This window comes from Aotus nancymaae, unplaced genomic scaffold, assembly GCF_030222135.1.
Source record: "Aotus nancymaae isolate 86718 unplaced genomic scaffold, 86718_ANA_hifiasm-v0.15.2.pri h1tg000072l, whole genome shotgun sequence".
In the NCBI taxonomy this organism is placed as follows: Eukaryota; Metazoa; Chordata; class Mammalia; order Primates; family Aotidae; genus Aotus; species Aotus nancymaae.
Genome location: NW_026988487.1, coordinates 1,209,936 through 1,225,661, shown reverse-complemented (window position 1 = coordinate 1,225,661; position 15,726 = coordinate 1,209,936). Strand labels below are relative to the sequence as shown.

Here is a 15,726-nt window from a genome sequence, read left to right as displayed (position 1 = left end):
TTTTTTGGAGACAGAGTTTTTGCTTGTCACCCAGGCTGGAGTGCAGTGGTGCGATCTCAGCTCACTGCAACCTCTGCCTCCTGGGTTCAAGCGATTCTCCTGTCTCAGCCTCCCAAGTAGCTGGGATTACAGACATGCACCACCATGCATGGCTAATTTTTTATATTTTTAGTAGAGGCGGGGTTTCACCATGTTGGCCAGGCTGGTCTTGAATTCCTGACCTCAGGTGATCCTCCTGCCTCAGCCTCCCAAAGTGCTGGGATTACAGGCATGAGCCACCTCGAGTGGCTACATTTTTGAACTTTATAGGAACTCAATCAATGAGCTGACACACAGATTCCTGTTCATACAAAATTAAGTTGTAATATTATAATGAAAATAATCTAAGCCAGCCCCAAACCATTTTTCCTTTAGACCAGTGGTGTTCAAACTATCAGATCACGAACCAGTCACAAAAACAATTTGCGTCAAGACCCAGCATATGCATACACACACCACATGTTCCTGTCCCATGCCCACTCAACGAAAGTTTCCTGAAACAAAACCCCCTTATTAAATGTGATGGACTGTAATATTTTTCTATTCTATTTCATTTTTTAAAATGCTGGCTGTGATCCACTAAATTGGTTCTATGTCCTACAGGCTGGAAAACTTAGGCTTTAGAATGGTATCCACCACCCAAGTTTGGCAAAGATCTAGATGACAAGTAAAACTTGCAGATGTTGGCTTGGCACTGTGGCTGACTCCTGTAATCCCAGCACTTTGGGAGGCTGAGGAGGGAGGATCATTTGGAGTCAGGAGTTCAAGACCAGCCTGGCCAATATGATGAAATCATGTCTCTACTAAAAAATACAAAAAAATTAGCCACGTGTGGTGGTGCATGCCTGTAGTCCCAGCTGCTTGGGAGGTTGAAGCAGGAGAATCGCTTGAACCTGTGAGATGGAGGTTGCAGTGAGCCAAGATTATGCCACTGCACTCCCGCCTGGGTATCAGAGCTAGACTATCAAAACAAAAACGACAACAAAAAAATTTGCAGACGTCACAAAAGTTGGAAGGAGGTTCAAGAACATCTTTTTTTTTTTTGAGATGGAATCTTGCTCTGTCGCCCAGGCTGGAGTGCTATGGCGTGATCTCACCTCACTGCAACCTCCACCTCCTGGGTTCAAGTGATTCTTCTGCCTCAGCCTCCTGAATACCTGGGATTACAGGTATGCACCATCATGCCTAGTTAATTTTTGTATTTTTAGTAGAGATGAGATTTCACCACATTGGCCAGGATGGTCTCGAACTCCTGACCTCAGCCGCCTCAGCCTCCCAAAGTGCTGAGATTACAGGTGTGAAGTACCGTGCCTGGCTAGGGTTCAAGGACATCTTTAAAAATTGGTAGGTATAATGTTCAAGAACATGAGGCTCCATACCTAAATGAGATTCTAACTATGTGGTTCATTAGTGGGACAGTCCTTCTTAACCTCCTCATAGTGCCCTCTGTAAAACAAAGGTAATGTCATCCTTCTGGGATTTCTGTAAGGCTTTAATAATTTGTATGACTGCATCGAGGGTTTAAAGGCATATAGAGGGTTTAAGTTTAATAAGTCTTGGCCAAGTGCGGGCTTGCACCTGTAATCCCAGCACTTTAGGAGGCCAATGTAAGCAGATCACTTGAGCTCAGGTGTTTGAGACCAGCCTGGGCAACACGGTGAAACTCTGTGTCTATATTTAAAAAAAGAAAAAAAGGTTTAGTAAGTCCTGCACTTAGATAAAAAGACCAATCGTGGCCGGCACAATGGCTCATAACTGTAATCCCAGCACTTTGGGAGACTGAGGTGGGAGGATTACCTGAGGTCAGGAGTTTGAGACTACCTGACCAACAATGGAGAAACCGTCTCTACTAAAAATACAAAATTAGCTGGGCACGGTGGTGCATGCCTGTAATCCCAGCTACTCGGGAGGCTGAGGAAGGAGAATTGCTTGAACCCAGGAGGCGGAGGCTGTGGTGAGCTGAGATTGTGCACTCCAGCCTGGGCAACAAGAGCAAAAATGTCTCAAAAAAAAAAAAATTAGCTGGGTATGATGACCGGCACCTGTAGTCCTGGCTACTTGGGAGGCTGAGGCATGAGAATCACTTGAACCAGGGAGGCAGAGGTTGCAGTGAGCCAAGATTGCACCACTATACTCCAGCCTGGGTGGCAGAACGAGACTCCCTCTCAAAAAAAAACAAAAAACAAAAAAAGAACCAATCACATGCATATAGGGCAGAAAGAGCCTAATAGTGCCATGTGGAAAAGTCCCAGTGGTTTTGACTTCAAGCTGAATGGGAGCCAGCACAATCTAGATATGGCTGCCAAAAAGGCTACTGCAATCTTGGATTGCATTTCTAAAAGTTCAGTCATAGAACAAAAAATATCCTCTTGAAGTCTGCACACTTGGGCCACATCTGGAGCGTCAGGTTCTGTTCTGAGAGAGATTTTTAAAGGGGGATTTTCAGAGGACAGCAGTGATCGTTGTGACCAGTGTGCCACTTCCGCCATTTAATAGTGCCATTTACTTTTAATGGGTTCAAAGGGTAGAACCAAGACTCCTGTGTGGACATTTTGAGGCAAATTTCAGTTAATATAATAGAGAACTTTCAAAAGACGAAAACGAGTTGCCTTCTGAGGTACTACTATTTTCTCCCTTCTGTGGAATCACTTAACCAGAGGCAAGACATGTGTCCTTGCTGGAGTCAGGATGTTGAGATGGGGTAGGAAGTTGGACCAAATGATCTTTAAGATTTTTATTCATGGCGGGGCATGGTGGCTCACGCCTGTAATCCCAGCACTTTGGGAGGCCTAGGTGGGCAGATCACTTGAGGTCAGAGGTTCAAGACCAGCCTGGCCAACATAGGGAAACCCCGTCTCTACTGTAACTACAAAAATTAGCTGGGTGTGGTGATGCATACCTGTAATCCCAACTACTCGGGAGGCTGAGGCAAGAGAATCACTTGAACCTGGGAGGCAGAGGTTGCAGTGAGCCAAGATCGTACCACTGCACTCCAGCCTGGGTGACAAGAGTGAGACTCTGTCTCAAAAAAAAAAAAAAAAAAAAAAGGGCCGGGAGTGGTGGCTCACGCCTGTAATCCCAGCACTTTGGGAGGCCGAGGCGGGCGGATCACGAGGTCATGAGATCGAGACCATCCTGGTCAACATGGTGAAACCCCGTCTCTACTAAAAATACAAAAAATTAGCTGGGCATGGTGGTGCGTGCCTGTAATCCCAGCTACTCAGGAGGCTCAGGCAGGAGAATTGCCCGAACCCAGGAGGCGGAGGTTGCGGTGAGCCGAGATCGCGCCATTGCACTCCAGCCTGGGTAACAAGAGTGAAACTCTGTCTCAAAAAAAAAAAAAAAAAAAAAGATTTTTATTCACTGGAAGAAAGTAAAGTAATTTAAAATAAATTTTAAAAAACAGATTTTTATACTTCTCAGACCATGTTGCTGATAAAAATACAAGATAAGTTTGTTGCTGGCAGAACTGCAAAGAAAGGCAATGGCTCTCCCAGGAGGCTCCCCCAGGGCTCAGGTTTGCTTAGCTAAAATTAGTGAATGACTCTCTTAGACATCCTCTATTATAAAACAGAAGGGACATGGGATCAGCACAGAGTGTAAACGAAATGAGACAAATTAAAACTGGCGTAGTGTTTCTTCATCAGTCCTTATTACCCTGGATGCAAACTGTTTGGATACTGGGCTGGGTTCTGAGTGCTTCTTCAGTTAGGATGTTAAAGCAGAATCTACTGAAGGAAGCTGCAGACTGCTGGCGCTCGACATTGCACCATTTCAGCTTGGTTTCATTTTCCTTCCCAGCTGATTCCTGAAATACTCCTCTAGAGCTCAAGCCAGTGTTTGTAAGTATCTTCTGTAGTGCCACTCAGAGCTTTATGGCCACAGGCTGCAGACCTGGGCAACCAAAAGAGAGACCAATCTCCCTGCCACCACAGAATTATCTCCTGGGATTAACCATGAAGGAGAAAAGAGAGGCATTTCCCACTGATGTTTGGAAATGAAAAGTGGTTAAGAAGAGGTAGCGTAGATACCTAACTGCAAGACTATGATCAAAGGCACTTTAGAATCTCATATTTGAAACCTTATATTTAAAATATATAATTTGGACAAAAATTGTGCTTAACTTTTCTTTCATACTATTTAAAGCGAGGGTAAATGGTGTTCAAAGATTGCAAAGGGACTCTTAGAGTAATTGTTTTATACCACTTCCACCATTTTAATAGTGCCATTTGCTTTTAACAGTAATTTACATCTGGTTACTGAAATCGACACTTAACAACATTGGTAAGTGGGATTAGTGCATATTCTTGAAAGAAAAAGCTGCATTGCTTTCAAAGTTTTATCATTCAGACTTTTCATTAAGTTAGGTTGGCTAAAACTTTCCCAATAGTCCCTAGGGTGGTGAAGTTTTACAATGATTTACTATACAAGCAACAGGACCTCTCTTAGGCTCCAAGGAAAACTCCAAGGACATCAAACAAGGTTTGAAGGCAGCATGGGGTGGGGATGGGGTTGCAGGTGCCTGATGGGACCACACACAACATTCCTTTCCCATATTGGAAACCAACTGAATCCCAAAACCAGCAGAAAAGCATCCCCTGAGTTTCTGGACTCTTGTATTATTGATCATCTGCCTCTACCTCCTGTCCCCTCCAGCACAGTCTTCTCTTCCTCCTCACTTGACCAAACTTGGTAGAAAAACTGCTGGCACCCTGCTGTCCCCTCCTTCCTTTCCTACTCAGCAGCATTTCCCAGCAGCATTAGGACGTCCAACCTGGCACTGTGCTCACGATGCATTTGGCCCAGGTCGCCAGTGACCTCCTTGCTGCTCAATCCAACAGACCCTCTGACCAGTCCCTCCTCCTCGAAATTCCCATGGATTTTCTTCCACCTCTCCTGCCACCTTTTCCCCTTGTGGGCTCCTCTTCCTTTACCACCCCTTAAATACTGATGTTCCCCAACATCTGTTCTTTCTCCTCATCTAGCACCCTTTCCCTGGGTGACCATGCCTACTTTCACACCTTTACGTACCTTCCACAGGCTGGGGACTCATAGGCCTGTGTCTGGCCTGGGTCTCTGCTCCACGTGTTAGACCCATACATCTAGCCCTGTATGGGTCTTCTACTAGGGCTGGCCACAGACACTTCCAGCACTGAGCTGTCAGCTTTGCCCATTCTTTCCCCAGCTTTCTCACCCTCGGCCACCACATGCCTTCTTCCAGATCCTTGAAAAAACTTCATCTCTGCACCTGCCTTTCCTTGCTTACAGTTCTTTCTGTTCTCTTCACTAGCTAAGGCCTCACCCTTCAGGTCTCTAGCTGTTTAACTTTCCCAGCATAATTTAAGACCCATTATGTAACAGGCATGCCATTTCCTCAGAGAGGCCCTTCTGGACCCCTGAGACAAGATTAACTCCTTTGGGAACACTCACCACCCATTAAATAATCATGAGCTTAATATATGCAAGGGCTCCCCAGGATGGGCCATGTCTGTCTGCACCACTGAACTGCTGACACCAACCCTGGCACATGGCTCACAGACACCTTCAGTGCCTATAGGCTGCATGAATATCCTGGGTTAAAACAGCCTCTCTTCTGGTATCTCCAAACAGGACAAAACCTGAGTATCCCCCTCATTGCCAATCAATCATCAAGTCCTTACGATTCCACCTCATAAACAGCAATCTTCCTGTAGTGTACCGAGGCTCCCCACCCTCATCACCATGATCCACCTGAGATACTGCCCACAGCCTCCAAAACTGCTTCCCGGCCACTGGCCTCCCCCTTAGCCGGCCTCCACAGTTTGGTCAGAATGCTCTTTTTAAAGTGCAAATCCCATCCAGCCACTCTCCTGATTAACCCCCTCAATTGTTCCCTGATGCTCTTACAAAGGCCGAAACAAGGTGTCCCTCTCTGGCCCTCCCCTTGACCTCTTGCCCTTTCAACTCTCCCAACACACACTTCAGTTTTTTCATTTCTGGAATTAAAGCACGCCACCCTGTCTCACTTGGATCCTGAAGCACACTCTTCCATTTGCCTGGCCAGCTTCTGTCCTTCAGAGCTCATTTATACTTTCACTCGGGGAAAGCCTTTCCTGACCTCCACCCCAAGTCTGGGGCGAGTGACCCTGCCACCTGCCAGTGCATACTCCCCAAGGCACCCTTCCACTCTGTCCCACCAACGCAGAGCAGGGAGTGTGTCTCTGTCCCACAGGTCTTTCTAGGGCTGACTTGGGGAGAGCACGTAACAGGAAGAGACCTCTGAGCCCTGACTGCCAGGCTGCAGGCTGTCCGACTGGTCCTTTCATTGAAGACGCTACTGTTGAGACCCAGCGAATGAGAAAAGGCACCTACAGAAAGACCACAACAGTAGGCTTTAGGAAGGTTTTCCTTCTGGAGAGAACTTGACTCCAACTCAGGCCTTGGGGGTATTCAGCTTTTTCTTGCCTGTGTGTTCCTGCCATCGTGGCTCTGGCTTTCTTGGCCTTCTGCTATGGTATTTCCCCTGGAGGAATTTCACACTGTGCAAACAGTCTTTCTGTTGGCTATTTTGGTCAGCTCAGCTGGGCCTTAGGCCAACAAAGCAGTTTCTAAGCCCAGGCTTTTCCAGTTGCCTAGCCTGGAAGAATTCAGAGCTGGTGAAGGAAAAGCATGCCCTGACTGGTTTTAGAGAACAAAGATGGACCTCAAAGGAAGCTGACAAATGGGGTAAGAGAATCCACTTGGATGAAGAGAGCAGCAACCTTGGTAGTGAAAGACTCCAAATTGTATTGAACATTTCAATGAGAAGCAAACCTCAGCAATTACAAAAACCATTATAAGGTGGGCACAGTGGCTCACACCTGTAATCCCAGCACTTTGGGAGGCCAAGGCAGAAGGATCAGTTGAGGCCAGGGTTCAAGACTAGCCTGGGCAACACAACAAGATGCCATCTCTACAAAAACGTTTACAAACTTGCTGAAAGTGGTGGTGTGTGCCTGTAGTCCCTGCTACTTAGGAGGCCAAGGCCAGAGGATTGCTTGAGCCCAGGAAGTCAAGGCTGCAGTGAGCCATGTTTGCACCACTGCGCTCTGGCCTGGGTGACAGAGTGAGACCCTGTTTTAAAAAAATAAACAAAAATTTTAAACGAACAAATAAACAAAAACCATTGTAAAACAGCCCAATAACAGTAAAACAAATTTCAATGACTTTCATCAAATGAGGACAACTCTGGGCAGTGGCTTGCTAATGCTACAGGCCGAAGGAAGAAGGTGAGTAAGGAATAGAGATCTTATCTCCACATTAACCCTTTACTGAGCCTCCCATCTTCCCTCCCTGTAACTCAGAACCCCCAGCCTCAGGCAGTGACCCTTAGGTGTGTCCACAATTTCATCAAGAAGTTAAAATTTCCCTCATCAGCTAAGATCCATTATGTCTCCCCTTCTCTTCAAGCAAAACCCCTTACAAGAGTAACCTATACTTACTGTCCTTAATTTCTCTCTGCTAGCTTTTCTTAAACCTGCTCCAGCCAGGCTCACCTTCCCCATGCATACCACCAAGAGTGTTCATGCCACCAGACACTTCCATGTTGCTAAAAACCTAATGGCTACTTCTTAAACCAAATCGTCTGTGTTGCTCTGACAGTTGACTGCTCTTCTTCCTTTTGATCTTGGCTCACTGCAACCTCCCCCTCTTGGGTTCAAGCAATTCTCCTGCCTCAGCCTCCTGTGTAGCTGGGATTACAGGCATCTGTCACCATGCCCAGATAATTTTTTGTATTTTTAGTAGAGACGGGGTTTCACCATGTTGGCCAGGCTGATCTCCAACTCCTGACCTCAAGTGATCCACCCGCCTCAGCCTCCAAAAGTGCTGGGATTACAGGCGTGAGCCACCACGACCAGCCTCTTCTTCCTTGAAACATTTTCTTCACTTGGCCTCTAGGACACACTTGCCAAGTTGGTCTTCTATTTCTCTGGCTAACTTCTCCCATATCTCCTTTGCTGGTTCTTCCTCTCTTCTCTCAAATTCGAAATGTTGGGTTGCCCCAGGACTCTATTTCAGGACCTTTCTTCTGTCTACACCTGTTTCCTAGATGATTTTGTCTAGTCTTGTGGGTTTAGAAACCCACAAGATATAGATATATATTCTTTTTTTTTTTTTTTTTTCTACAGACGGGGTTTCACGATGTTGGCCAGGCTGGTCTCGAACTCCTGACCTCAAACAATCCACCCGCCTCAGCCTCCCAAAGTGCTGGGATTACAGGCGTGAGCCACCGTGCCCGGCCAAGATATAGATTCTATGTAATTTTAACTCTGAAATTTCTATCTCCAGACTTGTATATCCAACTGCCTACTGACATCTCCACTTGGATGTATTAATAGACGTCATAAATCTAGTCCCAAATAGTGCTCCCAATTTGAAGGAATTTTGACTCCTTCAAAATTCCTCACTGCAGTGAACAAATAGTAACTCCGTCCTTCCAGCTGCTCAGCCCTACAACCTTGGGAATTGTCCTTATCTTTTTTCCACACGCTACACTTGACAGCAAACACTTTGGCTCTATCTTCAAAATATATGCCAAACCTGACTGCTTCTATCACCTCCTCTGTCACCACCTAGGTCCAGGTTTCTATCATGTCTCCTGTGGATTAACTGAGAAACCTCCTAGCTATGCTTTTGACCTTGACCTCATCTGTCTATTCTCAACACATCCAGAGTAAGACCTATCACACTTAAATGAAACCATGTTATTCCTCTGCATGGAGGTCCCCAATACCATCCCATCTCCCACTCAAAGTAAGAGCTAAAGTCTCTACAGTGACGAATAAGGCCTGTGTGACCTGACCTCTCTCACCTCCCGTGTCATTCTCCCTCTCTCACTGCTTCAGCCATGCTGGCACCCTGCTGTTTCTCAATATACCAAATATGGCCCCAGCTGAGGGCTTCTGCATTTGCTCTTCTCTGCTTGAGTTCTCACCGTTTTCCCCTCACCCGAGATAGAACAAGGCTCAATCTCCTCTCAACTCCTTCAGGGTTTTACTCAGATGTCACCTTAACATTGAGACCTTCCCTGACCACCCTATGTAAATTGTCCCCCACCCCAGCTCTTTCCTTATCCTCGTTTTGCCTCCTTAGCACTTCTCACTGTCTAACAAATATCTATTAGTTATTCATTGTCTCCCACCAAGATGTAAGCTTTCTAAAGGCAGGGACTTCTCTGCCTTACTCACTGATGTACCCCTAGTCCCTGGCACGTGGTAGATGCTTAATAATCTATAGTTGTTGAATAAGTGAATGAATAAATCCTGGAGGGTTTAAAGCAGGAGAGCCTACAGAGAGTTTTGCAACCAAAGGAGAAAAGCTGCAGATTTGCATATCCTGGCACTAGGCCAGGATCCACTCCACAGCTGGGTTTAACTGAGCCAGACCCTGATGGAACCCTCAACCCCACCAGTCACCTCACATGTGGGCCAGTGCAGTCCGTCAAAAATGACAAAGCCCACACCTCTCATCACCACATCAGGTACTACTGCATTTCAGTGCTTCTCTCAATTGACATGCATTGGGGGAAAGTTAAGATAAGGAAGGCACTGGAATTTGAATAAGGCCTCTCTGTCTCCACCCTTAATTCTTCTTTTCAAAATGTGACTGTGTCATTTGCTAGTTTGCGTCCTGACTGGGTCACACCCCTTTGTACTGGAATGGACTCTGGAAGTGAGTGAGTAGGGGGACCGCCTAGGATGATGAGAACCTGATCAAAGCAGGCCCAAGAAACAGCATCAAGTTTTTTTTGTCAAAGAATACTGGCCCTCAGAATTCTTAAGAGAACAGGAGAAAAAAGAAAACAAGATATACTTTTTCCCCTAAAGAATTTCATTATGTGCTTTCGCACATTTATTTGTGAGTCACTCCCCACATTTATCCTGGGCCAGGATCGGTTTTTTTTTTTGAGATGGAGTCTTGCTCTGTCACCCAGGCTGGGGTGCAATGGCACGCTCTAGGCTCACTGCAACCTCTGCCTCCCAGGTTCAAGCTGGGACTACAGGTGCGTGCCACCACACCTGGCTGATTTTTGTATTTTTAGTAGAGATGGGGTTTCACCATGTTAGCCAGGCTGGTCTTGAACTCCTGACCTTAAGTGATCTGCCCGCCTGACCCTCCCAAAGTGCTGGGATCACTGGCATGATTACAGAGCCCAGCCCCGGGCCAGGATCAGCTGGAATGAGTGGTGATTTCATTTCCCCTGAGATGATAGAGCTGGCTTACCATTTACTTTTTTAGAGGCTGGGAAATGTCTTGGTCTTTTTTCTTCTAGGCTGATCTGAGAAGATTCCCAATTATCAACTGGGAGCAGAAATATTCTGCTTCCAATTAAATGGCCTTGCCTGCTCACTCTTACTCCCTATTTACACTCTCTTGGAGGCCACTTTGTGATTCTACCAAATCCTATAGGAGAGGTGACAACCCCAAAGAGGAGGCTCTAGAAAGATGACATTTGGAAATGTGTAAGCTACTGTCTGCTAGCTTCCCCTGAGCCACTTTTACCCTTTGATTGAGAGGAAAGGCCACCTAACTGCCTAAATCACCACAAAGGGACAAACTGGTATCTCAGAGCAGTTAGCAACAAAAACAAGTAAGCTAAGCCTCTGCACTGCAATGTGGCAGGGCTTCTGGCTAGGTATAGCAAGCAATTGTGATGTGGAGACACAATGCAGCAAAGGGAATGAGATGCCAATGAAGGATTCCAACAGTTGGGTCTGCAAGTATGCTTGTCCTATGACACACACAGCCTCGACATCTTGCTGCACTGGGGGAGTCAGAGAAACATCAGCCCTTTCATACTCCCTTGCTCCTGAGCAGAGCTCATCTCCCAAGAGCACATCAGCCTGCAACCTAGTCTGATGAGAATCACAGTAATCCCCTGTGCCAGCAGCGGCCTCCAAGCATCCTGAAAGCGCTTCCTGGACACGGAGTGGAAACCATGACTTCCCCTAAGCTGCCAGTGCTGCCTCTGAACTCACGTGGAGATTCTTTTTTCGGTGTCCCCAGAGGCAGTAGAAAAATCTGTTTTCCATTTTGGAATCTATCAAGTAGGACAACTCTGCCACCTGGGTGCATCTCCTCAAGGGCAATCTCTACTCCCTTCCCTACATGGCCTGACAATACGGTTGAGTTAGAAATGTCCCATGTTGGCTGGGCACAGTGGCTCACGCCTGTAATCCCAGCACTTTGGGAGGCTGAGGTGAGAGGATGGCTCAAGGCCAGGAGTTTGAGACCAGCCTGGCATAGAGAGACTGTACCTCTATTATTTTAAAGAAGAAATGTCCCATATTTTTACCCTCTTCACTCATCTTTCCACCTTGCTCCAATAGATTGCTGACAGAAAAGTGAGACCTCCTCCACCCTGAGGTCTCCTAAGAGAATGCTGCCAGCCAAAACAAGATCTGCTGGCCGGGCGTGGTGGCTCACGCCTGTAATCCCAGCACTTTGGGAGGCCGAGGTGGGTGGATCACGAGGTCAAGAGATCGAGACCATCCTGGTCGACATGGTGAAACCCCATCTCTACTAAAAATACAAAAAATTAGCTGGGCATGGTGGTGCATGCCTGTAATCCCAGCTACTCAGGAGGCTGAGGCAGGAGAATTGCCTGAACCCAGGAGGCGGAGGTTGCAGTGAGCTGAGATCGCGCCATTGCACTCCAGCCTGGGTAACAAGAGTGAAACTCTGTCTCAAAAAAAAAAAAAAAAAGATCTGCTGATAATTGAGGAAGAGCATCTTTAAAAAGATGCTCAACTATATTTCAGAAACATAAAGATCTAAGTGTTGGCTCTATGAGGGAAGAAATAAAGAGAAAGAACATTTTTTCCTCCTACAACAGGTCTAGACAGTGCCATACAAGGAGTTGCACGAATATCCAAAACAAAAGCAAGGCAAAAAGAAATAAGCAAAAAAGCAACAAATGCATTCCAAAATGATGTCCATTTCTCAGCCCAGAGATGTACCAGGTACTGGTTTAGTTCAGCCTGTAGGTGCTGGGAAGAAATTCACAAATCCAAGTCAGTTGCAAAAAGGGAAAACTCCATACATAACACCCAATGAACCTCTAAGGAAGTATATGAGCTTCTCTGAACAGATTTTACTCCAGGTTTGCAGCCCACAAGGTTTAAGATTGGACCATGAGGTTAAATCTTGTAAACTCAGAAGTGGTCAGGCCACTCCCTATACTTTGTAATTCTCTACACACCCTTTAAAGCAGTGTTTCTCTGCATCTTTCATTCCACAGTCGTTGTCCACCTGATGCAAAATATCCTAAATTTTTCAATGTTTAGAAATAGGGTTTCCAATTTTTGTGTATACAGAAAAGGAGGGAGGGGGTGAAAAATAAGTCTTTGAAAAAGAACATGCTACGTATCTATCACAGAAATATGAGTGGGCAAGATTTAGAGGATTGCTGAAACAAAGCCAATACTAAGGTCTACTGGTTGGCTGCAACAAGTTTAAGAGATACCTTCATAAGGGCCCTGGTTGGGGAATACTATACTTGCTTACAGTAAGCTTGGGAACTGCTACAGACCTGTAGCAAAGGGCTGTTCAGCTTCTCTAAAAGGCTGCTATTAACCACCAGAAGAACTAAGAAGTTCAAGGCCAAAAATATCAAAATGAACCAACCACTCTACTTGCTGAAAATAAAAGTTTCTTTACCCCAGACATTTGCCCAAATCTTTTTTTTTTTTTTTTTGAGATGGAGTCTCACCCTGTCGCCCAGGCTGGAGTGCAGTGGCACAATCTTGGCTCACTACAACCTCCGCCCCCTGGGTTCAAGCGATTCTCCTGCCTCAGCCTCCCAAGTAGCTGGGATTACAAGCGCACGCCACCACGTCCAGCTAATTTTTGTATTTTTAGTAGAGACGGGGTTTCCCTATGTTGGCTAGGCTGGTCTCGAACTCCTGACCTCAAGTGATCTGCCCGCCTCAGCCTCCCATCGTGCTGGGATTACAGGCGTGAGCCACTATGCCCAGCTTGCCCAAATCTTATAATTTATTTTCTCCTCTCTGACAGATCTCCAGAGGCCCAAACTTTAATAGAATCTGAGAGAAAAAAGTGGCCAGACTAGCTTTTTTTTTTTTTTTTGAGACGGAGTCTCTATTGCCCAGGCTGGAGTGCAATGGCGTGATCTCGGCTCACTGCAACCTCCGCCTCCCAGGTTTAAGCGATTCTCCTGCCTCAGCCTCCTGAGTAGCTGGATTATAGGCGTATGCCACCACGTCCGGCTAATTTTTGTGTTTTTTTTGTTTTTTGTTTTTTGTTTTTGAGACAGAGTTTCGCTCTTGTTACCCAGGCTGGAGTGCAATGGCGCGATCTCGGCTCACCGCAACCTCCGCCTCCTGGGTTCAGGCAATTCTCCTGCCTCAGCCTCCTGAGTAGCTGGGATTACAGGCACGCGCCACTATGCCCAGCTAATTTTTTGTATTTTTAGTAGAGACGGGGTTTCACCGTGTTGACCAGGATGGTCTTGATCTCTTGACCTTGTGATCCACCCGCCTCGGCCTCCCAAAGTGCTGGGATTACAGGCGTGAGCCACCGCGCCCGGCCCTAATTTTTGTATTTTTTTAGTAGAGACGGGGTTTCACCATGTTGGCCAGGCTGGTCTCAAACTCAGGATCTTGTGATCCACCCGCCTCGGCCTCCCAAAGTGCTAGGATTACAGGCGTGAACCACTGCGCCCAGCCTTGTAGTTGCTTTTAACCAAAGAGTTAAGCCTCTGTACAACCAAGAGGAAGAACTAGAATTAGAAAACTTACCAATTGCCCCAGCCAATGAGAATCCATTTCCAACAGGTATTAATGCCTGTTAGAAGCCACTGGAACACTGACATCATCAGCCCAATTGATAGGTTGTCTGATAGATTCGCCCCCTTCATCACACACAAGAATTTAAAACAAAACAAGACACTGCAGTTATATTCATTATCGCAGACAATGGGTTTCTTTATGTTAGTAATTGAAATTACTGCTGCGGTCTGGACTCCACCATTATTCCCTTTGCAGCCTGTGAGGCTGGCCAACACTGTAAACGTCCTAGCCCTAAAAATCGTAATCCAGAATGCCACCTCAATACAGCCCTCTACTGTGAAACTGAATGCCTTCTGGGGTACAGCATGAAACAGCTTTAGACAGTGCATGCCAGTGCACCTTGAAACAGTCAGTGTCCCTCCATCTGTAATGAAATCTGTGTAACGGGAAACTTGAGTCAATTCATTGTTTAAAGTAGATCTACTGGCTCATACCTTTCTCTAGGAAACAATAAGTGAACAAGAAGTAACCTCAAAAGAAGAAAGAACTTTGGGAGGATGCACTGAGAAAAGCCAGACTGAGTCCCCTTGGATGAAATTAATTCAGGAACAAACATGACTGGATATTGGAATCACAACCAAGGAATGCAGTGAGGACAGGTTTCTCAGTTGCCCAGAGAAGACATAGTTCCTTTTGAACTAAAATTAGAAAGCCGCTGAGAAGGAAGCATAAGAAGCTGAAAACCGTAAGTCAGCAAAGGGGATGGAGGTGTGTTGAGGAAGAGAGCAAGTTTGTATTTTTTTTATTTCTTCTGTAATTCCTTAAGATCGTTTGCACCTGATTGCAGTAGTCTCCCCCACGGAGCGTCAGGTAACAGGCTGGGAGCTCTGGCAACAAGTTCCTAACTTCTCATAATTCTGCTAAGAGCTGGCAGATATCTAGCTGGAGGCTCAAGGATCCAAGTGCAAACATTAAAGGAAGGTTTTTGCCTACTACCCAGTGAGAGGTGATCTGCCCAGGGAGTGCCCTCGCGTCCTGACACCATCTCCCGATTAGGATACATCGGTAACCGGGCTGGCGTCGACGCCCAGCAGTGCCCATGTGGTTGACAACGTCCGGATCTCGCCCCTTTCTGTACTCCGGGGAGCCCTGAATCGCTGGTGGGCATCTACAGTTAAGAGTGCAAGAAGACCCCTCAGACACGGGGCGAGCACGAGGGCTGTCGGCTGCCTCCTCGAAGCAGACTCAGGCATAGTCCGCCCAGGCGGGCGAGCAGTTTTGAGGTGGGTCGGCACCTGACTGAGGGGTGCCAGGCCGCACCGGTGCCCGCTCCTCTTGCTGGCCCCCGGAAGCGCCGCCCTCCCGCCCGGCGGGCTCCGAGGGGGCGGGGAGTCGAACGCCCCCTTCCGGGTGCCTCCGCCCGGCTGGCCAGCCCCGCTCCTCCTCCGGGCGGGAATCCTCCCTCCCCCGCCCCTCCCGAAGCCGGGCCCCGGCGTCAGGCCCAGCCCCAGTGGGGAACCCCCAGCCTCGGCTCCCGCTCCCCGCGGCCTCTGCCCGTCTTCCTGACCCTTGGGGGCCGGGAAGACCCCACTGGCAGCGGCCGGGACCCACCGCTCATTACGACATCTTCCTCCCTGGCCTCCGCCGCCTCCGCCGCCACCGAGAGCCTGACACCGCCCGCCTAGCACCCGCCAATCCCGGAGCCCGCCACCGCCCGAGCGACGGCAGCCTTCACCAATAAGCGCTTGGAACATTGGGGACCGACAGCACTATTAACCAATCAACCAGAGGCGTCTAGAGCGACGTTGACTTGGCCAATAGGTCTATGCAATGTCACTGATCGACGGTAGAACTCACCAACCGGAAGCCAATTGAAGAATGAATGACATGTTTACCAGCCAATTGGAGGGAGTCAAAG

General features: G+C 47.3%; 1 protein-coding gene and 1 long non-coding RNA gene across 6 annotated transcripts in view; one reads left to right on the top strand and one right to left on the bottom strand.

The window, feature by feature from the left end:
- The window catches only part of LOC105716982 (uncharacterized), a 46,324-nt gene extending 31,307 nt beyond the window's left edge, over positions 1-15,017 (top strand). The window contains exons 6-7 of one of the 3 annotated variants that reach the window (XR_010339110.1): positions 3,841-3,881; positions 4,282-4,309. This is a non-coding gene — a long non-coding RNA (uncharacterized LOC105716982). Of the gene's footprint in view, positions 1-3,840; positions 5,113-14,312 lie in introns of those variants that run through there. The other 2 variants (XR_010339109.1, XR_010339108.1) reach the window with 2 other exon arrangements.
- SP2 (Sp2 transcription factor) overlaps positions 1-15,483 on the bottom strand; it is a 34,095-nt gene extending 18,612 nt beyond the window's left edge. The window contains exons 1-2 of one of the 3 annotated variants that reach the window (XM_012451876.2): positions 15,420-15,483; positions 13,818-13,930 (exon numbers count right to left, since the gene is read on the bottom strand). Coding sequence is in view for 1 of the 3 variants with exons in the window: in XM_012451873.2 (XP_012307296.1) it covers positions 15,420-15,426 (7 nt within the window). In the remaining 2 variants the exon portion in view is untranslated. Of the gene's footprint in view, positions 1-13,817; positions 14,992-15,419 lie in introns of those variants that run through there. The other 2 variants (XM_012451873.2, XM_012451875.3) reach the window with 2 other exon arrangements.
- Between the last annotated feature and the right edge of the window lie 243 nt (positions 15,484-15,726).